This window comes from Eubalaena glacialis, chromosome 9 (assembly GCF_028564815.1).
Source record: "Eubalaena glacialis isolate mEubGla1 chromosome 9, mEubGla1.1.hap2.+ XY, whole genome shotgun sequence".
NCBI lineage: Eukaryota > Metazoa > Chordata > Mammalia > Artiodactyla > Balaenidae > Eubalaena > Eubalaena glacialis.
Genome location: NC_083724.1, coordinates 41,767,741 through 41,793,699, shown reverse-complemented (window position 1 = coordinate 41,793,699; position 25,959 = coordinate 41,767,741). Strand labels below are relative to the sequence as shown.

Here is a 25,959-nt window from a genome sequence, read left to right as displayed (position 1 = left end):
AGGCGGGGAGGGGGGGGGGACGACGCATTTCCTGGTTATTGCCTCTGATCCCTTGCTACCCACTAAGTTCCCCAAGTCTAAATCAGTAATGAAGTGCCACAGTGCCCTGTGTTTGAAGTAGTGAGTGGCATTAATAGCTAATTTTGACCACATCTATTTTGGGGAAAGATTTTACTGATCATTTACTCATTTGACAGACTCAATTATTATTTATAAATCACATATAATGCAGTGAGAATCTTGCAGGTAAGAAAACAATTTCAGTGGTCTTAGTAATTGAGAAAGTACAGCCCAAATTAATGAAATCTGTTGGTTTAACTACCTCTTTCACCCAGTCTGTTTAGAAGCATGAAATGAACTCATCTCTGCCTGTAAGAACAACAGCTGTTTACGTAAATAATTGATTGTAAGGCCAGTTGTGCTCCTTCTAGGTTGGTTTCTTCCCTCCACTAAAATAGATGATGGTGCAGAGACATTTTGATGTGACTCTTATGTTTGTATGGTGCTTATTAGTAGTTTTTATTAGTTAATGGCAGAAAAACAAATGGAAGTCTCTCCCAGCATTCCTTTGTGGGAATTTACGTAGTACATGGGTGGTTCATTGGTCGAAAGGGTGTGGTTATAATTAAAACCTCATATCTGTTCTTGTTTCAGTGTCATTACCATGAATTATAATCTTGGGTAAATGATTTTTTATCACATAAACATAAATTTCCCATCTCTGATGTTGGAAACACCGTACTATGCGTCATTCAGTTATCTTAGTGCTATGGTCCAGAGCTGAGGCATGTCTATAAACACTTCTATAAGTGGAAAAGTCAGTAAGGAGTATAAATAACACAAATATACAGCTTTGGTTTCTGAAATTGTGTCAAAGGTAAATTGGCGCTTTGTAGATCTGGTCAAGTAATATTAATAATTAACTTTACAGCAAAGTTGACAACTGTGCCATTTACTATTTAGCAGAGATCAAATTTGACAAATGTATGATTTTATGTAAACTAACTGGTACTTTTCTTTTTTTCCTTCTTCCCATTTGCTCTGCCTTTGCTGCTGTTTTGCCTGTAGACAGAGATTCCATCAAGGTAGGACTCAAAATTACAGATGAAGGAATGGCTTAAAAGGGGGCTCTCAATGATTTGAATAAATGTAGCAATGGATTCTTTGAGATTTACAGGATGATTTGGTGGGCTGTACCAAATAGTGGTAAACTGCGTTTTTGTATTGCTTTCAGTTGTGCATTTGAGATTTTTTAAGATATTGGTTCCATTTCTCTATCAGAATCAGATTTATAGACAAAGACTGAATTATAAGATCTGGCTTGCATTGCTCTTTTTATTATGTCTTTGCCATGTGAAAAAGAATAACGGCTTCAGTTAAGCTTTGGCTATAAGATAAATAATAATGGGAAAAAATTGGTTTTTAAGGAAATAAACATTTTGGGAAACAGTTCCATCCTACAAAACTCTTTATCAAAACATTTAAGAGCATTTTTCTTCACCAGAAAGAATTTTTTTTTTTTTAAATTTAATGACATCTTGTTTTCCAGTATATTCTTCCAAGTTATTCTCCTTAGGTTTTGCATTTGTCTTATCTGCCTTCTCTATCTCTTTATAGAGAAGTTGTAGGGAAAGAGGAAAAGTGGTTAAGGCCTGATGATTTGGATGTGCTCGTGTAATACCATAATGGGGTATGCTAAGGATGCCTGAATTTATATAGTAAGCAAACAAGAAAAACAGGCTACCACGGCAGAAAATGAGTAAAATATGAAATTGCCTGGTAACTTTTGAGCCAGGCACAATGTAAATATGCTACTGTATTGTGGATAATTGTATTACACATGCTGTTGTATTTTGTATAGATTAGAAAGCAAGGGCAGTTCTCAAGCATTGGCCAAAGCACAGATGCTGTCAATTCCTTTTCTTGTATTTTACAACAGTTGAATGTTTTGGAGCATAGGCAGTTACATCTCTTGCAGGTTTTTTTGGTTTGTTAAATTTATTTATTTATTTATTTATTTATTTATTTATTTATTTTTGGTTGCATTGGTTGTTCGTTGCTGTGCGCGGACTTTCTCTAGTTGCTGCGAGCGGGGGCTACTCTTCCGTGTGGTGCGCGGGCTTCTCATGGCGGTGGCTTCTCTTGTTGCAGAGCACCGGCTCTAGGTGCGCAGGCCTCAGTAGTTGTGGCATACAGGTTCAGTAGTTGTGGCTCGCGGGCTCTAGAGCAGAGGCTCAACAGTTGTGGCACACAGGCTTAGCTGCTCCGCGGCATGTGGGATCTTCCCGGACCAGGGCTCGAACCCGTGTCCCCTGCATTGGCAGGTGGATTCTTAACCACTGCGCCACCAGGGAAGTCCTCTCTTGCAGTTTTTAATGAAGTTATGTATACGGAGACTAAAATCTTCCCCTGAAACCACCTGTGCTGTCACTTTGAATGCCTCTTTATTCCTTGTCCTTTTATAATAAAAGGGAAGTAGGGGTTTTTTTTTCCCCAAAGTCGTTAAATGATGGAAAATAAAATGTATCTATTTTACCCTTCAAGAATCTTTGTAATTTGAAAGGGTATCTGCACACCCATAGAAATGTCAACGTTTACAATTGGAACTGCACACATTGAATTATTTAATTATGCATTTACAGCTGTGTACTTTGTTGTATGATAAGAACATCAGTACCTAAATTAAAAAGCATTCTTAATCAGAGTATAGTAAGTACTCCACACAGATGTACTTAGGAAGTAGTAAGTAGATGCATTGACCAAGATTTGCTGGTAGCAGCCCTTGGAAAGCCTGTCTAGTTATTCTGAGGCCAATAATATAAACATTCCCTGCTTCATATGATAAATACATACCTTCAGGCAGGCCAGCGAACTAAACAAAAGCCTCCTCTCATGCCCCACTCCCAGAAGACTGTGAAAATATTTATACTCCAGTGCACACTTTTGTGTCAATTACATTTTATAGTCCCTCACGTCAGAGTAGGGTATATTTTGAAATCATCTATAATCATTCAGGATGAGTCTGGGAGTGAGTATCTATATAGCTTGGAAGCCAGGGGAAAAACAAAAGGAAATGGAGACAGATGATTTTGCCTTGATTTATTATGGATTGGTAGCTATAAATAGATATTTTTTTGGGTACCATTCTTGAGTTTGAAGTCGTGTTGTGTCAGGTTTGGGGCTGTCCTGTGGCTTTGCAAGGTGAAATAGTTCACTAATTTTTGTAAATGTGTTCTGTGATGCTCAGAGAAGCAGTTAGTTGCTTGTTCCATCGATCGTCCTCATCCTCCCGTAAGTGGTTCCTGGTTAAGAGGGGGTTTTTATGATTGTCTGCTGTGTGACTAGAGATGGTTTTTATCAGCCGGAGCATGCCAGTTGCCTGCAGCTGGAGTCAGGCTTGTATGAAATAATTTATTCATGCAGGATAATGCTCCTTAACATTTAACAGGTAATGAACGTGACATAAATTTCCTTCTTGCTTTTAATTTTTCCCTTTCCTCTTCTAATGTGCAAACAGGCAGCTCTGGTACTCTAAATAATAAGTAATTTTTGGCCATCTGTCAAAAGGAAATTTCAATACAAATTTAAATTAATGGTGCCTGAAATTTTTTATAGCTCCTCTAAAAGCCTCTAATGTGCAGAAAATTCTGAATCTGCTGGTAGTAATTAGTGTTGCATGTAATGAGGATGTGGGCAATGTTATACAGCCCCAGTGTAACATTTTGTTATGGTAGCAAAATTTTGATTTATGCAAGGTTGTGGATGGGTTTAATTGTGAGAGACACTTTAAAATGTTTTTTTTGACGTTACAGATGATTAAACAGGGCAGATTTCAGAATAGCTTATAAAATATAAATTTAAACTTACTGTAAAGATTCAGGTAATTAAGGTGCTTTACCTTTAGGTATCAAGTAAAAATGAAAGAAATTCCCTTGTTAAAATGTTGGGCCTTTTTCTTCCTTTTCTTTTCTCGGAAGTTCTGTGACCACTAAACCAAATGCTATTGGCTTTATTGACCTTGTTTTCTATAGCTCCAGTAGCCAAGTTCATTCCTAAGCCTGTTATTTACAGACCTGTATCTGAAGTTTTTCAACAAGGATGGAGAATGTAAATATGGACCTACAGGAACAAGCACTGTAGGAGCCCAAGAATCGTTTTATTTGGTGAGGAGAAACCAGAATGGTTGTGTGCTCTAGGGCTGTTAAAGTAAGGATCCGAGGCGCCTGCTTGTTACTCGGCCATCCAGTGTCCCCATACGTGTGCCCACACTAAGCCTCGGATTTGGGGCCGAAAATGGCAGGAAACCCAGACCACGGTCCACTCTCACCCTTAGCTGATAGGGTGGAAAGCCCAAAATAGGTTCCTACTTCTCTTTCCTGAGTGGGGACTTTCTAACTTCTTCTGTAGTTTCTTTTGAAAGGATATAAGTGAAACCAAGGAAGCATTTTCTGAGGTAATGAAAGCTTCCACTGCCTATCCCTCCTGTGGGCTGAGGGGTAGAAGTGGGTTGGCTCCCAAGTGGTGAGAGAGCAGACATTCCCACATGCTGCCAGGAGCTTCCTAGTTGCTGGAGGTCCCAGTTCGTGAAGAGGAGTCATTAGGTTCCTCACATCACTCTCCGTTTCCACCTGATTGGCTGACATGATTCAGAGCTGTGAAGGCCAGATTGCCTAAAACTTAGTAGGAATCTGAGATTGAGAAACTAGTCTCATTACACCCCAAATGTCTACACCTTCTAGCAAAAACTAGCCACCAAAATCAAGACCAACTTGAATATAAATGGCAGAATTCACTATCACCAACTATTGATTAGCTCCATGACCTCTCCCAAGTTGGTATTATTGTGCTTATTATTACTTCCTAAGTCCTTCTTATGTATATTATGTATCCTGTTTTTTATCCTGAATGCAGTAACCTCAAGTCAGTCCTGTGAGGGATTTGCCATTTTTTATTTGTAAAATATAGCATAAGTCCATTTTTTTTCCTCTAAGTGGTGGTGTTTTTATTTTTATTATTTCGTTGGATTGTCTTCCCCAAAGTGCCATATGCATCATCGAAGAGTATGATCATTTTTAGTGATTTGTACATTGCCAAATTAATCTCCAGAGCGCTGCAACATTTAAAAATGCCATATGCAATATTTGAGTATGTTTCCACACAATCCACCAATACTGAACTTTATAGCTTTTGTAATTTTTGCTGGTATAAGTATGGATAGTGCACTTTTTAAAAAAAAATTACATATAGATATTTTTCAAGCTAAATGCTCTTCTGTGGGTATATATACTATATCCCCCCCCTCCCCCCAACCCTGTCCTGCATGGATTCTTTGTTTTTGTTTAAGGGTTTTCATAATGATCTGCTTATTAGTTGTATCTATGGCAATGCCTGTTTATTCTCTCGTAGCTATATTTTGGTGTTTATTCTACGTAGATAACTAAAACATGATACGGTGCTTTTCTTCTTGTCTCTCCAGTTATTCTCTGTTGGCAATAAAGGTTTATCAATGAAAATTAGACTAAGGCTCCTTTTATGTTCAAATTGAAGTGTATGATTCGGGCCAAGAAAGCACTTTTGCCTCATTAGTTGGGTGTTACAGGTGAAGGTGGGTTTTTAGCTTGCATTAACAGAATGATTACTTCTATTTGCCGCTTCACTTTGTACATCAAGACTTAATGGTGAAGGGTTCTGTTCCAGGATCTTGTGTGACCTGTGTGACTTGGCTTTTGTTCCCCTCTGCCTCTTTTTCCTGTTGCAAAGGAATATCAGTCTGAAAAGAGTGTGCCTTTTAATATGTTTAACCCCTTGCATGTCCTGTGTGGGAGAAAGCAGAGAAGAAGCCACTTGAAGGAGGAGAGGTTGGCCAGTAGAAGAGAGGATAACTGGCCCAGGCAGTTTCGGTTTTAACACTCACTCCCTTTCCCCCATAACAACTGTGTGAGATAGGAAGGTTTGTAATCTTAACCCTTGGTGAGAAAGCTTGGTGGGATTAATTGCCTATAGACTTTAGAAGGACACATTATATAAAGACAAAGGCCTAGAGTTGAAATCCATAAAATACTATAAAGAGAAGGTATAATCAAAAAACCCCAAAAAACAAAAAACCCCGAACACTACCGACAAACTAAACTGTAGTGGGGCTTGCACTATCTCCTATTTTCCCCTTAGTCATCAGTAATCTGAGAAAAGAAGGTATGCCATTAAGGGCTGTGACTTGGACACTCCCGTTTATCCACTCTAACCTCTGTGGACCCTAGTTACCTAGTCAACCCCACTGATCTCTGAGCATGTATAGCTCATAGTTCAGATTTCATTGTGAAGGTAGGTGGTGGGGAAAGGTTTATTGATTTATTATTCATATCACATATGAGGAAAGGTTTAGAGGTGTTGAGGCCTTGCCCAAGGTCACACAGCCATTGCCATCCTCAAAGGAAAGCTTTCTGGGTGGCTCAGTCTCCTCCTGTGTTATTAAAAATTTGAAACATACTCGGCAGTAGAAATAATAGTGCCAAGGTCCTCCATGTCCTTCACATCAAGGTATAAGAGCTATCGATTTTTAGTCACATTTTAATCGATTCCTTTCTTTCTTTGCTAAAATATTCTGAAGCAAATTCCAGCATGCGTTTTACCCTTATGTACTTCATTACCTAAAATGAACACATTTCTGTAAACAATGGACATTTTTTTAGTAACCATAATGCCTTTAATCACTTAATAAACATAATGCCTTGATAGCTTCTAATATCGGGCCTATAAGCAGATTTCTTCGATTATTTCAAATAATTGGTTTGCAAGAGTTTCCCTCCTTTTAAAATTTTTCCTGTGCCACTGATTTGTTGAAGAACCTGGGCCAGCCTTCCTACGAATGGCCCATATTCTGGATGTCTCTGCATGCTTCCCAGGGGTGTCAAGAGGACTTTCTGCTGAATCGTACTAGGAAGAGTCTTTTTCTTATCATGAGAGAATGGGTAGAAGAATGACGTCTAGGTTTGCATGTACATGTTGGTGATAAACAGTTCAGTGAAGTTTACCAATAATCGGGGAGTAAAATTTTTAGAAATGTATGCTGATCATCAATAAATAGAATTCTATTTGTATCCTTTTACCTTCAAACACAGACTGTGATGTATTTGCAATCCACCTTCACTTTCCAAACATACGTATTGCTTAAGCTAGGCTTTTAAAAATACATTTTCAAGTAGGGTTTTTAAAATATATTAAGTACATCTATTTCCTTAAGGGTGTAGTGTCCTAGATGCCCTGTGCTCCAGCACAACATCGGTCTCTCCCACTAAATTCTTAGCTCCTTGAGGGCAAGAATCTTATCTTCTTGGTGGAACTGTACAGGAGGACAAATCAAGGATGAGTAAGAAGGGAATTGTAATAGAATTAGGATTCTCTTCTCTCTCTAGGTCAGCTGTGTGTCAATGGGCAAGTCATTTAACTTCCCTGGATCTCAAAGCTACTACTCCAGGCATTTTTTCCCAGGCATTTGGAATGTGGATGTTTTCTTATGTTATTCAGTCCTGTCCTATAAATGAATTTTACAGTACACATCTTATACCATAGGGTATGTTTCAGCAATAAAGTTGGCCATACCATTAGCCAAATAAACACAGTGGTAATTATATTTCATTTTGGGTGTTGAGTGGTAGGGGAATAGTTTAATGTTCTGAAGTATACCTTTCAAGGATTTAATGTTTAACTCTTTGAATTTTCCAAAATAAGATGGTAATTTAAAATTAAGTGTTTCAGCATTATGCTTGCTTTTTTATTTCGTTGTAGAGGTATTTGTTTCTGCCATGTATTTTCCTATTTAGAGTTACCTTATCACAGAATAATCAGGAATTTTGTTCTATGGGTTTATGATGCAGTAATTTGTTCAGTATTAATTGATACCTGCCTCTAGGCGTGTAAGCTGTGTGAAATGAAACAGGTGCCCTAATTCCAGAAAATATGTTATAATTGTTTGTTTGTCGAACAGATGAATAAATATCTTTAGGGCATAGCTGGTCCTCAGGTGGTGAGCATGAATGGATTACTGATGGGGGGTGGGGCTGTCTCCACCAATCACTGAGGCAGAACAAATATTAATTAGCAGGGGCAGGGCTGGTTGTGGGGCCTGCCTTCCCCAGCTGATTTTTGGCAAGGGCAGTTTAATTCTTTTCCTCCATAAACCGACCCTCTTAGTTACCAGACATTTTCATCCCCATGTTTAATGTCTCTAATGTTCTTAATTAGAATGCATTTCATCTCTTGCAAAAATATTACATCATAAAGTTTTTATTCAACATGTTTTTTTTTTTCAATTTTAAAGGGACTCAATATTTATTTGTTTAAACTAGCATTTGAATTTCAAAAGCATTTGTTTCTCAAAATGTAGATAATTCTTCCAAAAGAATTATTTGAAAGAATGGTTCATAATCTTTTTTATATTCTTATATAGTAACACTTACCATAACCCACTCTGGAAAAATCATAAAATTACCCAGGGGGATGCTCAGTATCGTCACTTCTCTATTTCTTGAATTATTTCTGCTACAACACTTAACTCTACCCAACTTGTATATTTTGTTTTATGGTGCTTTTGAAGTGCTTCAGATATCTTCTGGGTTAAAGACTCTGTACACCTGGGGGCCACCCACTAACAAGGGCTGTAATTTTGGACGTGAAGAGGAGTCATATCTAGTAATTACCATGGCAGCTGCCTTGGGACAGGGTTGAACAGAATTCGGGCTTCATGAAAGAGGACTGGAAAGGAAGTTTGCTGAGGGCTGACTATAATACCTGCTCTAAGAGTTTTGGATCCTTTTAAATAAACTTGCTGTTAGATGAAACTAATGAAATCATATTTCAAGACTAAATGCTGCTTAGATCTGGCAAATCAAAACTAAATCTTAGAGTTTGAATACTTGGTTGTTCTACTTTGAATCTAAAAACTGAACAAAGTAAGTAATATGACTTTATCAGATTCATTATTCAGAACCAGTCCAAATATTTCAGTTATGTAATAAATTTTAACACTTTAAAAAAGCATTTTAAGTGTCAACTACTAGTATTGTCACTTTAATTTCTGTTTATGTGTGGTAGTTGTAATTGGTGGCTAAGTCCCCTTCTCCCCCACCCCTAACGGGAAAACAGCAACATACACATGCATGAAATCTACTCAAGTGCAGTCTGCCTTTCTTCCCTCACACTGTTTGTTATTCCATCCCTTCTTCAACCACTAATGTTCATGAAAAGCTTACACTTTCCGGTCCTCACCATGGCTGTAGGGTGAGCTTGAATTCTTTTTCATGAAAATGGACTCATTATTTATAATTGTATCACACCCTAAGGATTCATGAATCTTCCCCCCCCCCCCCCCAAATTGGTACTTTTCAAGTTGCTGAGTGTTGATATTTAAGGGAAAAAGGAGAGGGGAGGGGGAGGAAAGGTAAGCAGGTTAGTGATGCCACCCAATGAGAGAAGCCAGTAGGCAATATAATAATACCTCATTTTTATTTATTCTTCCTTATGGTCATTTTAATTATTTTAGAAATTTTTGAGTATTCATTTATCTTTCTTTAAACTTCTGTTTTCTTGAGCGACATTTGGCCTTTTGAACAACAAAATAAAATTGGAAATGCTAATGTTTTGAGCCAACCAAAGGAGGAAAATAAAAATGTCACCATGGTAACAAAGCTGCTTTCTAGATGGTTTCCTAAGATATGCCTGAACTAGAAGCAGATGTCTGATTTGAGAATCTTGCCTCCTTCAGTGTAAACAAATAACTTCTGGGCAGGTGTTGGAAATAATATGGAAATCCTATTAAGGGGCCCCGGGTTCCTGTCAGTCAGGAAGCCCGTGCCACAAAAGGGCTGGTTGTCACATAAAGGAGCAGAGTAAATTCTCATTAGGCTTGAGCTTTTCCCAGGAAATGATTGTCTCGGTGTGTTCTTTCTCCTGTGAATCTGAATGTAAGCTGTTGCTTCTATTGATCTATTCACTGGCTTTATTTTTCTCCTCTTCATTCCAGATCCTCCCTCGTCCCCGCCAGCCTGTATTCTGTATTCTCCCCTTCACCCACCCCTTCCCTTTAGGTTAACACTTGATCTGTGCTACTGCTCTGAGAGTTGTGACATTTGTGATTTTAACCTCCCACCCTGAGTGGGGGAGGGAGGAAAGTCACTCTTCATCTCGGGGCCTGTTGGACAAAGAAACAGGCTGATTAGGCCGAGTACCGGGGGCTGTTAGGAACCACACAGTGAGAGGCAGCCACAGTCCTGAATACTGTTCTGTGTACATTTACTTGGAGTTAGAGTTTTATGAATTAAGCAGAAACTAAAAGCATGAAGAGACAGTGTTTTTATGAACTTTTCAAAACGTATGTAGTTGTCTGGTAAGCCAGTAAAACTGAGCTGTCCAATATGGTTGCCACTAGCCACAGGAAGCTATTAAATTTAAGATAGCTAACATGAAATAAAATTTTAAAATCTAGTTTCTCGGTTGCACTGGCCACACTTCAAGTCCTCGGTAGCTGCGTGTGGCTGTCTGTCATAACTGCCCTACCAGTGCAGGCGTGGAAGAGAGCCATCATCACAGAACGTTCTGTCGTATAGGGAGAGACTTTGGCCTGATAAGGCTTGCTGGTTCTGCTCTTCCGTCTGGTGAAAACCGACCCCTGACAGTCAAAAGCAAGGTTCCTCCTGATGCACAGAAAATAAGGGGCATGCGTGTGTGTGTTCTGGTTTTGTAGCTTCTTTACTGTTTCGAAGTGGTTGATGTGGTCGACTGTACTAATACAGTGATCTTTTACATGGTTGTAGGCCTTTTTTTTCCCCCCCTGGTGGAATTGGTTGAGCACTTTAACATGGATCTTCCCAAAGTGGACCCCCAGGAGATGCATTTTAATGTTTCTAGATAGGAAGTTGAGGCAGTTTGGTGGCGGTGGGGGGTTTGGAGGCTATACGTAACGATGCTCTTTATAAAACTCAGAAGGTTAAATGTGGATAGACACTGAAAACAAGGCTTCAGAAAAGCCACACTATTATTATGCAGCATTTCTCGGACTATAGTCCCCGAGACACACTTCATAAAGCCAATAAAGCGCGCACTGGTGGTCTCCCGTTGCCCTAGCAACGGACCATGGGGCACTGTGTATGTGCAATGCATGAACATCTGTGAATTAATCTTTTTTGGTTTGTTCTTTTCTTGGCACTGATTGGGCCACTCGGGCTTGTGCCTGTGACACTGTGTGTGGAGGGGTAATCTGGAGCAGTCCCCAGGACCTAGCCCTCAAGCGGATGCTGGAACAGCAAGTGAAGGGAGATTTATCCCGGTGGTGCATCCAGCAGTGCAGGGATTTGGCTTGACAGCACTCTCAGTGGGACGTTATTAGCTTACTTTCTGGTGCATGGGGAAATGAATAAAAAATTTCCTAGTAAATCTGGGCATTATTGGGTTTATTGGGCTGCCCTGAAAAAATAATCTTTAGAGAAAATTGAAATAATCACTTGTGTTTATACCACAGTTATCAGGACTTGAAAGGTGTCTGAGTTATTCCACACCCTTTGCCCCAGCCCCAGTCCTGCCTGCTCCAGGGATTATAAGCAAACCATATTGGACTAGTCAGAATGAGACTCCTGAAGCTTAGGCTGGAATCTGTTTTGATAATAAAATCTTGTAGTAACCTAGTCTGACCTTATTTAGAGAAATTTTAAACTGAGCTGGTGACAGTTTTGCCCTTGGGAGAAGAGAGCAAACTATGACTAAATGGAGACACATCCAGGAACAAGACTTTGGAATTGTTTGATTAGGAGTTACTCCCCCACGCCGAACGGGATTGTCTTCCATTCTTGCCCCCAACAAAATTTTCAGACGGGCACCCCTCCCTCAGCCTGCAGCACCCTCCACGTACTGTGTGTGTCCCGTTCCTCCTGTCAGCGCCAGATGCTGCCTTGTTAAACCATTTGCTCACCCTTGTCATTTTCGGTTTCCTTCTCTTCCTTTTTTGTCCTTCTACCCTTTTTTCTCAGCCTCCTTTCTCCCTTATGGGTTGACCCTCTTTCCTGGGGAGGAAAGAAGAATATTATGTATGAAATGCCTTATGTTGGATGTAGTCTGTTATGTTTATGTTTAACCTGTAGGGTGAGAAATTTTGTTAATAAATGTATGAAGACGAAGCTCTGTGCTTTGTGCTAGTCCATTCGATTTGCTTGATTGTCATTAATATTGAGGGGCTTTTAAGTAGGAAGAACTATTTGTCAATTTGTATGTTTTCCTTTGCACATTAAAAAGACACAGCTGTACCTCTGTAGCTGAGGGATTTTCCTGATTTCCTGTTAGACAACTGAGCAAAAATTATTATTTTAATGGTTTCTGACTTCGCAACCTGTTGGTATTGATAGATGAACTTGAAAATTGAGCAAGGCAGTTTGAATAAACTATTTAAAGTTAGTCAGTAGGTATCGATTGGCAGCTGGAGGGCAAATAGGCCTGCACTGCGTCATTGGGGGTGCATAGTAAAGATTAGATGCAATCCCTTCCCTCAAATCGTTTTCCTATTAAGGTATGGAACTGAGATATAATGTCTTCTGAGTAGAATAAAACGCATTAGTGGATTGTCCCCCTTCATTTCTCTGAGCTTCCAGTTAGTCCTGAATTCTCTTAAAATGTGCGTATAGAACGAGTCTATGCTGATTGGAGGACTAGCTTCTGAAGGCAGTCTTCCCGGGAAGCTGCCAGGGCTGACGTGCGAATACATGCAAACAGGGAACCTTTAGCACACACCAACAGCAATGCCAGTGGCAACGTTCTGTAGCCTCCCAATCTTGATGGTGCCTTTTACTCTCATTCAGATTCTGTTTTGTAGGAATCAGTGAAACAATTGGACCACAGAGCTAAAATATTATCATCAGACTTCTGGGTGTTTCAGCCCACTCACTTGCTTTTCAGGTAGTTTCTCTGAATGAGGAAAAAAAAAAGTTTTCTGTTGCTGCTCCCAGTAAATAGCCTCTTTTCCATTCAGATGGAATTTTCTTCTTTCAAGAGTCTTTTTTAAAGTTACCAACTTTGTAGTTGTTAGCTGAATGCAGCCTCAGAAATACAACAGTTACAGGGAATATTAAAGACTTTTAGAAGGAAGTAGAATTCTCAACTTGTGTTTTTTGTGTCCTGGACAAGTATTTGTTTTTTGCAAGCACAATTCGTTATGCCCCAAACTAAAAATTCTTATACACTCATGGTAAGAAGTGAAAATTCCACAGTAATAAATGGCAGTGAGTAAGCTGGCTATAGTGAGGAGAGGAAAAGAGTTTGAATGAGTTTGAATCTCTGCTCTTTCCTTCATCTGTGTTTGACAAAGTGTGTTAAAAGCAGTAATTTTGTAATCTGGATGTTTGAAGGCTGGAAAAGGAAAGAGAACACAAATAATATAGAAAGGAAAAGGTTTCCAGCATTCTGATATTTTATCCTTACTGTATGTACTGGCCCAGCAAACGGGAATAATCCTTGAATTTTATTTTTAACTTTTTAACTCTTATTGTGTTTTTAAAATACTTATAGAAATAAAATCGTACTTTCATTACTGTTGTAGGTATGTGGATCTATAAAAACAAATGGGAAAAAATTCTCACGTGATTTTCTTATACACAGTATTGCAGTGGAACGGTTGGTGGTAGGAGTGGTCTCAAAAGTTGGGGTTCCCAAAACTGTACACAATACCTTCCTGTTGGGCCAACCCCTAGCCTTTGTGGGGCCTGGTAAAGATTACAAATAGAGGCTCTCCTACCATATGTTTAAGTATTTTAAAGTTATAAATTCAGTTAATAAATAACCTTCATAATTTTCTGAAAGGCCAGGTTTGAATTTACAGTTCTCAGCCTCCTTAGGAGTTCATTGCTAGACGACATGGGCCTTCACATACTTTCTTGTAGATGCCCCAGCTCTCACGTCAAGCTTCATTACACCCCAGCGACCTCCTCGCGTCTAGGTATGCCCACACCAACAGTTATGTCTGCCTCTGGGAGGCTCCAGGAAAAAGAACTGAGTTGACCCTGACCGTGAGCCTTTGGGCAGGAAATTTCAGGGTCCTGGTACCCAGCTCATGGTTTAGAGGCCGGTAAGCAGAGGGTGTGGATGGGCACGTCCCCTTGGTCCTGAGGGAGGAGCTCTGCAGGATGAGCGCCCGGACCCCAGGTCAGGCCCCTCTTATCAAGCTGTTTGGTTTGTATATGATTGCACAAGCCTGTACATTTAAGAGGAAAGAAAGGGAAGTGGGGATTTGGAACTGTTACATCTCAAAGTAATTCTTTGTTAAATAAACATCAACATTTTATTCAAAATTAGGCCAGGAAATTGACATTGTCAAATACAATCTATGCTTTGTAGGTGGTTAACTACATGCTTTGTACTTTTAAACTATGCTTTGTGGGTGGTTAACACGTGCCTAACTATGCTTTTAAAATACTCCATTAAAAATCAGAAATGCATATCATACCTGTTCACAGTGCATGAGAAAGGCAGGGGGAAACTTTTAAAGCTGAGGAAGGTAAAAGACAGTGGAGCACCATAATCATGGGTTGCCCTGAATGGCCGAGGGGCTTTCCCCTGCGCCCCCCCCCCCCCCCCCCCCCCCGTCTGGGCCACAGGGAAGCAAGCTTGGGCCTGTTGTGACAATGCCCAGCAAAGTTAGACCTAAAAGAATTACTTGTAAAGACTCTGCTTTCTTAGACCAAAGATTATCACTTGGAAGTAACATAGGTCATGATTTCTGTTTTCATCTGCTTTTGTCCCTTTCATGTGCTTCCATGGTTGGACAGCTGGAAGTGCCACAGAAATATTTGAAGAGCCCTGTTTCATAGTTTACATGGAAAGTCGTTGAATAATTCACACAACAAATGATTAGACAAGCACTTGTCCATCTGACTGAGTTATTCTACATGTTTGCTGAAGCAGGGAAGGAGGAGCACAGCGTCTCCTCCTGCAGAGGGTATACAGTGGCCGTATTGACCCATCTAGTTATTGGGTTTCAGCCTTTTGTTGACATTGTTGTAAATGAAAGCAGCCCTGACGAGCTCGGAGCAGCTGGGCTGGATAATTGTGAAGGATTCATGCTTGTTGCTGTTACCCCCAGTGTTTGCAGTGGGTTGTTTGCTTTGACTTTTGTTGAACTGTTGACAAAAGCATTAGATACAAATGGGAACAAATAAAGTGGTGAGATGCCAGGAGGGCTTGGCAGTAGTAGTGGTTTTCATTCTGACTTAAATGGGGGATGTCAGAACTTATCTAGATGGGAAATGGAAGGTGGTGTGTGTGTAGAACTGTTTTCTTTACAGGTACCTGGAAAACAGTTTGCTGTTTATGTACCTTGGCTCACAGAGGTGAGAGAATTAAGAGGCCACCATGTCTTGTAATCTTTAAAAAAAGCCACATTGTACTTATGCCCTTCAGGTGTGTTGCTGGCCAGGAAGGCTATAACGGAAATGGTTTCTGGATTCCCCCTCCCCAGCTTAAAAAAATTTTTTTTAATAATGGAAGTATTTTGGATTGGGGAGATGACAGGCATGACGTTGAGGTAGGGAGGATTAAGAAAAACAGTATATGCTAAAATAGTATAGCTAGCAAAATGGAAGTCATTTACTGGAACGCTTTTAATTTGGTTTAAACAAAATACTCTTTTGTATATTCAGATGGGGAGTAGCTCAGCTGTTGTGAAGCCAGAAAATTAATGGTATTTTTAGTGAAATAGCAAAAGCATGTCAACAACATAGCTGCAGATGATAATGCTGGCATTTTATTCATGAGGAATTATCAGTGCAGGTTACTGGACAACATAGTGTGACTGAAAATGATTGAGTGTCAGAGAAGCCACTGTCCTTCTGCGCGATGATTTCATTTTGCATTTGGTCTTCCTTGGGCTTCATCTGTGCATATATTTTCCCTATCGCAAACCGAAATATAAGGTCTTCTTGGCTGAGAGTTGTATGCATATCTCCCCCCCTTAAAATGCCTCGGAGTGAACGTTCTCTTTGAGTGTTGACTGAAAGGCTGCGGAGTGTGTTTTCAGCGCACAGATGGTTAGTGGAGGTGGGTGGGCTTTGGAGAAAGGTCCCTCTGAAGAATTCATCTGAATACGTCTCCGGGAGTTGTCTAAAAACACCAACCAGAAACCTTACCACAGTGCAGGAGGTGGATAACTGTCACAGAATTTGCCTTCCTGGCAAGTAAAGGATTTGGAATACATAGTAAGGGCCAGAAAAATGTTTATAAAACGTGGGCAAGGATAAACAGAAACTGTATTTAGGAAGTTGAAATACCCTTTGGGACAATGTGTTTCCGTGATATGATAACGGAAAGTTTACTGAAAATGTATTTGAGTGGTTCTGTTAAGCCATGTCTTTGTGTTTGGTCTCCAGTTTTGGTCCGGAGCACTCTGGGTGCCGTCAGTAAGATGTTCTTTCGTTGGTACTGCTTCACCCAGTGTCAAGGCAGGGAGGCGGCGGGTGCTTCCTCTTCAGTGTGTTCTGTTCTCCAACATTATCTGTCGGACTCTCCTCCTCTACCAGTGACAGAAAGAATAGACCTACCTTTATGTAATTGTTCTTTGGTTCCAGTACCTCATATGACCAAATCTTAAGGAGTTACACTGGAGAAGAATAGGAATTTACTGAGTTTATGTTAAAAGTGGGAATGTTAGATTGTTTTAATCTTTGCAGCATCTCTAGTCCTAGAGACTAGTAATCAGTTGGGAGGTGGGGGGTGACTTCACGGGCAAATTGGTTAAAAAGGACTGCAATCCGAATGCTCCCCAGGTAGCAACTTGGGGTGGTATTTTGTTTATTTCATCACTAGGCAATCAGGTGTAGGGACCTAGATCTGAAGTTCATAAGGAAGAAATCCCTGAAAAGACTGTACTGAGTGGGGATAAATGCATCTGTGTGACCGAGTAGGTGATGTTTCTGACAGAGGTTGGTCTTCAAGGGAGGAAGGAGGTGGGGAAATCATGCAAGTTAGAAAACGTGGAAAGACAGTAAGGCAAGAAGTTTTCGTTGTTAACAAGCAAGAAGAAGAAGTGAGAGAGACTAAGACTCCACAGACTTGACTCAGCATGAATCCAAAATTATAAGAGACCTTGGGCAAAAATACAGTAAAAGGCTTACCAGTGAAAGGAATGAGTTCCAGAGAAATTCACTTAGGCCGGGACAAATAGATCGGCCCACTGCACCCCTCAGGCCGTGGCCAGGGCCACAAGGGTGAACATATTTTGGAAGAGACCGGTTTTACAGACAAATCTCTTCCCTCCTCCTTTCCCACTCACTACTGGAGCAGTATTCATGTTTGCTGTGCTCTTAAAGCTAAAATTAACACCCTTGTAAAGGGTGACTCAATGCGGCTCTTTGTACACTCAGTTTGAACCACACTTCTCAATATTGGGAAGCTGGTGGGTGTTGGGACCTGTCCACATCTGTGCACGTGACACGCTGTGAACCCCAGCCAGCCCGCAGGTGCAAGGCAGTGCAGGGATGCTGGTTAGAAACGCAAGCTCTGGAGTCGGGTGGCCTGGGTTCAAACCCTGCATTCTTGCCATTCACCAGCTTTGTGGCTCCGGGCAAGCTACATCCCTCCTGTTCTGTTTTCTGTCAGGGGGGAGTGGTAAAGGTAAATGTTCAAAGGTGCCTGACACTTAGTAAGTGCTCAATGAATCTTACTATTTTTTTAGTGTACAGTATGGATAATTTGAAAGTAATTGGGTTCCATTTATTCTTGGGGGGGTTAATATTTAAACTAACTTGAATTCCACAAGCAAGCACCAGGCTGATAGCAGAAAGGAGCAAATTAGAAATGTGCCAGGCTGTGGGGGAAATTATTCTGGGATTAAAATTTTGCTGCAAAAAATCTACAAAATGAATCTTGTACGTGCAGATGGTTGAGAATTAACTTCACCTGATCTGAGCACATATTTAAGTCCAAAGGGGATTTTGTGATTCCAGATAGTTAAACCTCGGCTGAGAAACGTGACTTTCATGTTTTACAGCCAAAACCACTTGCCACTCATAATAGTTGAAATTGGAGACCAAACAGGAAGAACCTTGTGGGTTCCTGTCAGCCCGTATTCCGGTTTTAGAAGCCATTCCCCTGTTGTGCTGGGCTGTGTGCTTCTGCTGGTAGGAGAAGCTGCTAACTAGCCTGACTAACTAGCCTGACGAGTGCCAAAGGAGCGGCCTGAGGACCGTGGCTCGCGCTTTACCTTGCGCTTCGCAGGGAGCCTCTTTTACTCTCACGTCAGATTATCTGTAAAATGGACTTCTCCCTCCAGGATCGTAAACCGTCACAATTCCGGCGTTCCTCTCATTGTTTGGGGAGAAGGATATACCCAGCAGGTGCTTGTCGAACAGCTGAGATTCTCGAACAGCCGAGATTCTCGGTGCTTTTCATTATTTTACTACTCATGCACCTAATGCCTGTCAGTAAGGTTGGCTGTTTGGGGAAGGAGCATACATCCCCGCACGGTAATACTGCTTATTTGCAGCTCCTTCTCTTCGGGCTGAGTTCACAGAGCAGTCTCGCGAGGTGAGAGTCAGTCTTGGTATGTCTGGGCTTTGGCAGGGGTGCATCTGAGGGGAAAAGGACGCTTGCAACATCTGGGGTGCCGGGGGCGCGCAGGCCTGGGTCCCGCGGGGCAGGCGGAGGTCTGTGCCCCACCCCTGTTTGAGCGTGCTCTCCTGAAGGTGAATGTTGACAAAAGAAGTATTCTCTCAGAGTGCTACCTGTTTGCTGTGTTTCCAGTAGAGAGATTAGCCTCAGTTTCTCTATAAAAGTGTCAACCTGGAAGATTTCATACAGCCTGTGCTTTCTGGGGTGATAAGTGTGCTGCCACAGAGCTGTCTTCCAGAGCTTACAAAAATGAGAAACCCCTCCCATTGTGGGGAGAGGGTGCCCAGAATGCAAATTCAGATTACTCGAAGAGTCAGTACCAACAGGGTTCAAGCAAATTCCATATTTTCTTAATAGGAATGAAAGAAGGGCCAGAGTTCTGGAAAGCAGGATAACAACACTGGGCGTAGGGTGGTGCTTGCCCTCCTGGGGAGAGTGCTGGCACCGCCAGGCTTCCCGTGGGGACTGGGCAGTGAGGGCCCCCTGTGCAGGTAGGATTGCAGCTCCCCGCGGGGGCCAGGGCCTGTCTGGCAAAGCCTTTGAGGGGTCTTTCGGATGACTGTTCTCTGAGAATTACTTCATCTGGATGTTTAGAGCCATCTTCCTGGATGATCTGTTTCTCTGAGAGAGAGGACCTGAGAACCACAGGGGCTCTATTTGGGGCATCCCATTTTTACCAATCACCAAACCTTTGTTTTTAGAAAAGTGACATCTCCACTGAAGGCACAAGAAGCTTTTGTGGGGTCAGCTATGCTTGAGAATTCTCGAGTCTTTGTTTCTTTTTCCTTTCTCCTACCTGAGATGCCACTTTGAGAGCATATTAGCTCAGGTTGGCAAACTCACATTTCTCTGGTTATCAAAACTAAACCCCAACTGCTTCTTTGTAGAGATTTATTTTATTTAAAAGTTAAGGAAAAGGAATATACAATTCTCTAGCTCAGAAAACCCTAAAAAGAAGGTCTAGATTAAGTGGAAAGTTTCTGCAGCCACAGTTAGAGTTCTGTTACAGAAACAAGAACAAGTGAGGGCAGGTGGGGTACAGAGCACTCTCAGGGCAGGGACTCAATTAAAAATGCTTTAAAAATGTAATTCCAGTCAATTTGGGTGGTCTTAGAACATTGCAAGATGTGTGAAAACATGCCTTAAATGCCAGCAACTAGTGAAAAGGGCACAGTTTCAGAAACGCTGCTATAAATTATGTGCCTTTGGCTTTCAAAAATGTAGAGGATACATCACTGATATTCAGAATAAATATCAGAGAGAATTGTACAGTCTTTGCATCCTACAAGCAATGAAAGTTTTAAAGAGCTAGTTTTGTTTGGCCTAAGATCTGGAAATTTTTTTCTGGTTGTCACAACATTTGTTTTGGGAGATGTACAAATCAAATCTGATTATAACAAATACCACTACAACAAAAATATCCCTATAACCACACAGTTTCTAGACCCCAACCAAAAACCCACTTACTTAAAACAATATTGAATGTAACCCAATCTCATTAAGGCAAAATAATGTGGGTTAGTCTTGGAGGTTTTTCCTTCATGATTTACTTAACCTCCTGGAATCCATATACGTGGATTGGCAGTAAGTGATTTCAGAAATATTTGTTTACATTTGGAATATATTATATGGTTTTTAAAGTGTTGTTTCCTTTTCAAATTATTTTCTGTAGAAGTCCATATTGAAGTATTTGCTTTTTTTAAATTTTTTTAAAATTTATTTTTCTTTTTATAACTTTATTTATTTATTTATTTATTTTGGCTGCATTGGGTCTTCATTGCTGCGTGCAGGCTTTCTCTAGTTGCGGAGATCGGGGGCTACTCACCATCGCGGTTCGCAGGCTTCTCATTGCGGTGGCTTCTCTTGTTGCGGAGCATGGGCTCTAGGTGCGCGGGCTTCAGTAGTTGTGGCTCGCGGGCTCAGTAGTTGTGGTGCACGGGCTTAGTTGCTCCTCGGCATGTGGGATCTTCCCGGACCAGGGCTCGAACCCGCGTCCCCTGCATTGGCAGGCAGATTCGTAACCACTGCGTCACCAGGGAAGTCCCTGAAGTATTTGCTTTTAAGGTGGGAGGGATCCACCCCAAATGAAATGTTTCTGTCTGATTCCCTACTTTGCATATTTTAGTTTCTCTTATTTTTATATCTAGAAAGTTTTTCATGTATAACTTTCCCCTAAAAAAAATTAAAATTCGAGTATAAGCTACATTTTACTTATTGTCAGCTACCAAAACCACAGACTCAAAATTTATAGTGATTGGCCATTGTCGCCTGTGAGTGGTGTTTGCCTCTGAGCCCTGGTTGACAGTTGCTTCCAATCCTGGCCGTGTTGCCTTCCTCAGAGGGATGGCTTTGTAGACTGGGCAGTTCTGGTTGGCGGCTCCTGCCTCTGGCTGTCCCTGAGCCCAACACCCTGGAATCTTCCTCTGAATTGCCCTCACCTTCTGCAGTCCTCTTGTATGACACATGCCTCAGGCTTCCCTCCCCAGAGAAGAATTGAGAGGTGGTCTGCTGCTTTTCTGGACGTTGATGAAAATCGCTAGAAGGCAGCTTAGAATAGAGTGAAAACATGCACTTTGTAACCACTGTCGTCATGGGTTCTAGAGACAACTGTGCCACCTGCTTAGCTTTGTGATCTTGGACAATAATAATAAAAATAATCAGCACAGAGGATGCGTTTACTCTGTGCTGGCCAGGTCCTTATAGCCATCCTTCTGCTTAATCAAAACCTCTTACTAAGGTGGAGTTTACTAGTATCTCCAAGTTAGCTTGAGGAATGTGGGACTCAGTTGACTAAATGACTTGCCCACGGTCACCCAGAAGGTAATCTGTCAGATGAGCTGATTAGAACCAAGTTAGTCCCTAGAGCCCATCCTCTTCATCTCTACCCTAGGGTCAGTGTAAAGTTCATCTGGAGGTGTACCTTACTTGGTGTAGGGTTTTAAGAGTGAGGATGAGAGTCATGTATGAGGAGACCCAGCAAAGTGTCTGCCACTTAGGAAATACACTTAATAAATTGTACATGAGCTTCTTATTTTTCTTGTCTGTCAAATCCACAAAAATCCAAACTCAGTAGATGCTGATTTTGTGTATCTGTAATAATGCTGTTGTGATGTGTTCCTTTGTGTGACTTACCTGTCACATGTCATATGTCCTAAGCTCTTCACAGGGGGAGGTGTGTGTTTTTCATATTTCACATTTTGTGGACCTTCAAAATGATGATTCGAGGCCATTTTTATTTCACAGCATTTTGGAATGTCATCACACAGTCCTGTGTGTGTTTTTGTGTTAAATTTCTCATATCCAACAGTTGTATCCTTCTCTTACAACTCAAAATCTGTTGTCTGATTGATTAATATTTATGCAGATGAAAAGTCTGACAAAGACTTTAACTTGCATCTTCATCCACTTGGCTGGAGGTTAATAAGAATACTCTTACAGTAACAGAATTCCCTAATTTCGGTTTTATAGTTTGATATCATTATCATTTCATGGAGAAACAAGAGTGGGGTTTTTGTTTTGTTTTATTTATTTATTTTTTAATAAATTTATTTATCTATGGCTGCGTTGGGTCTTCGTTGCTGCACGCGGGCTTTCTCTAGTTGCGGAGAACAGGAGCTACCCTTCGTTGCAGTGCGCGGGCTTCTCATTGCGGTGGCTTCTCATGTTGCGGAGCACGGGCTCTAGGCACGCACACTTCAGTAGTTGTGGTGTGTGGGTCAGTAGTTGTGGCTCACGGCTCTAGAGTGCAAGCTCAGTAGTTGTGGTGCATGGGCTTAGTTGGTCTGCGGCATGTGGCATCTTCCGGGACCAGGGATTGAACCCATGTCCCCTGTACTGGCAAGCGGATTCTAAACCACTGCGCCACCAGGGAAGTCCCTGTTTGTTTTTTTATAATCACTGCATTTAGTGATAATACTTTCTAACTTAAGTGTCTGTAATCATTTATAATGTTTATGTCTATTTATGCTTGCTGCTCTTCCTTAATTGATGAACAAACAAATGCTCATGCTTTCTGTGTTTTGGCTGTTGTTCCTATCAGCTGACTTTTGGAACTTTAGGAAGGGTTGAGGAGGGACCTCTTGTGTTTCATAACTCAGAGGCCCCTTTGGACTGTGCTGAGTTTTCCTTTCCAGTCCTTCCATTCCCTCCCTCTGCTGCTATCCCTCCCCCCACACCTTATACCTTTAGAAAAGAACAGATGGGGTAGTTGGGTGGGAATCACAGAGGAATGAATGCTTGATTCCAGTGCTATATCAATTTATTGAGGATAACCTGAAACTTAAGTTGAGGGCTGCATATCTTTTAGAATACCAAATTGAGGCCCATGGTTTGACAGAAACATTTTTTGTGCTGATTTGTTAATCTACTTGAAAAGAATTAAGACATAGAAATTGAATCTCATTTATCCTACATTTAACAAAGCACTTTTATTTAAAATGAAAATAAAGCATGATATCAGGCTATCCTGTAAATTCAGAGTGTATAGTCATTAACAGCTGTTTGTGACTGGGGGCTTTAATCATTTTCAAGATCCCTCTTTCATTCACTAAGCAATGTCAGTGCCATCCTGATTAGTCATTTGCTTCTCTTTTAAACACAATTCTCAGCTTTACATTAGAGAGCTAAAGTGAGGTGAGAGAGATGGGTATCTTAGACTCCTATACCAGCGACTTTGATCTGATTGGATCACAGGCATCATGCAAGATGCTTAAACCTAGATTGCCCTGGGAGACTGGCAGGAAGGGAACACTATTTTATGCTCATTTTATTCTACTGTCATATTTGATAGTCTGTTAATTGCCACTGATGTTTGTTTTAGATAGTCTAGTCAATGGGACTCTTCACTGTTTTTGCACCCCAAGGTCTTTCTAGCAAAGGACACAACAAAAAAAGTAAATAAATTATTGCTTTTGTTACCACAGAAACTATTTTGGGTCAGTAGTCTAACTCATTGAGTGTTTTTTATTATTTTTTAAATTAAAATATATAGAAGGAGGGGGGGAAAGGCAACTAGGGGTACAGTAGAAAGAGCACCAGATTCAGGAGATCTGGCACCATCATCTGACCTTGGACATGCCCTCTATTCTCTCTCCGCCTCAGGTTTCTCATCAGATTGCGTGGCCACTCAGGTTCTTCTGGACCTAGAGCTTATGGTGTACTGTATGGTACGCCCTATGAAGTATTTTGTTTATTTAATGTTTAATAGCAGTACTTTAGTGTGCAGAAGCCGCAGTGTGTTATTGGAGCTAGGTGTTACTCTCCTGCGCCTTCAGGTATTCTAAATGAAACATTGGAGCTGCCTCCGACTTGAAGATCAAAGACTTGTTCAGTATTTTAATTTACTTCCTATGTTTGAAGGTACATTTCCCACCCTAAATCCATGTGACAATGATGGTTTCAGCCATGAATCAAACAATGGTATGATGGAAGGAGAGTGGGTTTGAAATCGGATAGATCTAGGTTCAAATCAGAATCTTTCTTAGACTAGCAAGTTTAACTCACTTTCTCCCAATTAGATTCTTCATAATAATAATAACAACAGTAATAATATTATCCATATCATTGGGTTATTACAGGATTATATGAGACAGTGTGTGTAAACTGCCTTGCAGAGTGCTTGGCTTCTAGTCAATTCTCAGTGAACGCTGGTATCTTGTATTCAAAATGGTATTCTGGCTAATTCAAAACACTGCTTGCATGCTACAGCTGTAGTGCCTAGAATTAATTAAGTTTGTTGCATCTTTTGAAAAATAACCACAGTGGAGATAATAGTAGTAGTTAGACCACTAGAGCATCTGGAGCACATGTTGTGGGCCAGCATTGGGTCCATGTTATTTCCATATTTTAGGGTGTCCTTTCCTTTTCCTTCAAGATGTTCATTTTAATTACCTGTAAGTACTGGACTGGGATAACAGCATGGGACAAGATGACACGGTGGGAACTTTTTAAATTGCTAATCACAGGTCCTGATAACCTGTCGTATAGTTATACCTTCATTAGGCTTTTTGTAAGACCCTTCTGTATTTTGAATTTATATGTAACTAGTGATAGATTTAACTTTTTATTTTCTTTTCTGGAAACAAATTTACGTGGAGCCTGTACTATCCCAGAAGTTTACAGATGAGGCATCCTTGTAATTATCCTGCTTCTGAGTTTTGTAGGCTTGTCATTAATTTCACACCTGTATAGTTGTAGTGCAATTATGGATGGTCTTTTGCCTGTAGAATCAGAAGTGGGCAATGTAAGAGGTTCTTTACATTTACCAAACTCAGAAACTTCAGAGGGAAGATTACTGAAAGATTAACCTAACCGGGTGCTCTTAGTACAACTTCTCTTTTGAATTCCTGTTTGTGTATATAAAGGTGAGTATCGAATCAGTAACTTGTGAGCAAAGCAAGTAGTGAGGATGCAATTGTTATACAAGTTAGAGAGCTGTTTTATACTGTACACAGTCCCTGTGTCTGTTATAGAAATTAGTAGGAAATATGTGAACTATATTCTGAAACACATGAAAAATGAGGCAGAGAAGAAATCATGCACAGCCTTACCAAGGATCCAGGGCTCTTGGGTCCAGGGATGATCACTTTCATCGACTTATGTGTGTGCACCTGGCTCTTTGATGATTAGAACCTTTGTTTCTTTATAATCCTGACTCTGTGCGCCTAATATAGTAAGGCCAAAAATAATATGTAGGCTTTAATCTGTATACATTGTCTTGGGTAAACATACTTATTTATCAGCAGAATTCCATTACAAACTTGAATTGGAAACCATCTGCAGACCTTGTTCTAATCCTAGCTTCTCTTATTAGCTGCAGGACCTCGGACAAGGCCCTCACCTGCTTTTTTCCTTAGTGTTAACATCAAAGTAGTTGGACCAGGAGCTCTCCAAGCTTGTGTCTACATGTAAAAATTCAGATTTAATCTGGGGAAAATTATGTATTGATGAGTTAGAATGAGTCTTTAAGTACATTTTATCCACTGTGGTGAAAGGAACTCTCCATCTGCCAATCTGATAAACATTATATGGTTTTTCATGTTGAGGTGTACAAATGAAAATAGCTTTTGTATATTTGTTAGATTTTTAGGTATTTGTTAGATAAAGTGCTTGCTTCATACAGGGTGCTGTAGCAGAAGCAAAGGTCAGTTGGGCATAGACTCTTTCCTCCAAGTGATAGGACATACACAAGAAGATCTCTAGCTTTCATATTATCAGGTGTTGGAGCATGTTCTCTTGGGAATTGAAGATGTAATGTCCATGTTAAGGTGGCCCTTCTAAAAGCATATTGCCTTTTCTAGCCACATAGCCACAGGTATTTAGTGA

The 25,959-nt window shown here is 40.7% G+C and overlaps 1 protein-coding gene across 8 annotated transcripts in view; it reads left to right on the top strand.

Annotated features, from left to right (window-relative positions):
* LOC133097894 (transducin-like enhancer protein 4) overlaps positions 1-25,959 on the top strand; it is a 144,555-nt gene that overhangs the window by 70,415 nt on the left and 48,181 nt on the right. For all 8 annotated transcript variants that reach the window (XM_061200323.1, XM_061200322.1, XM_061200320.1 and 5 more), the window contains one exon: positions 1,069-1,085. In XM_061200323.1, coding sequence (XP_061056306.1) covers positions 1,069-1,085 — 17 coding nt within the window. The remainder of the gene's footprint in view (positions 1-1,068; positions 1,086-25,959) is intronic.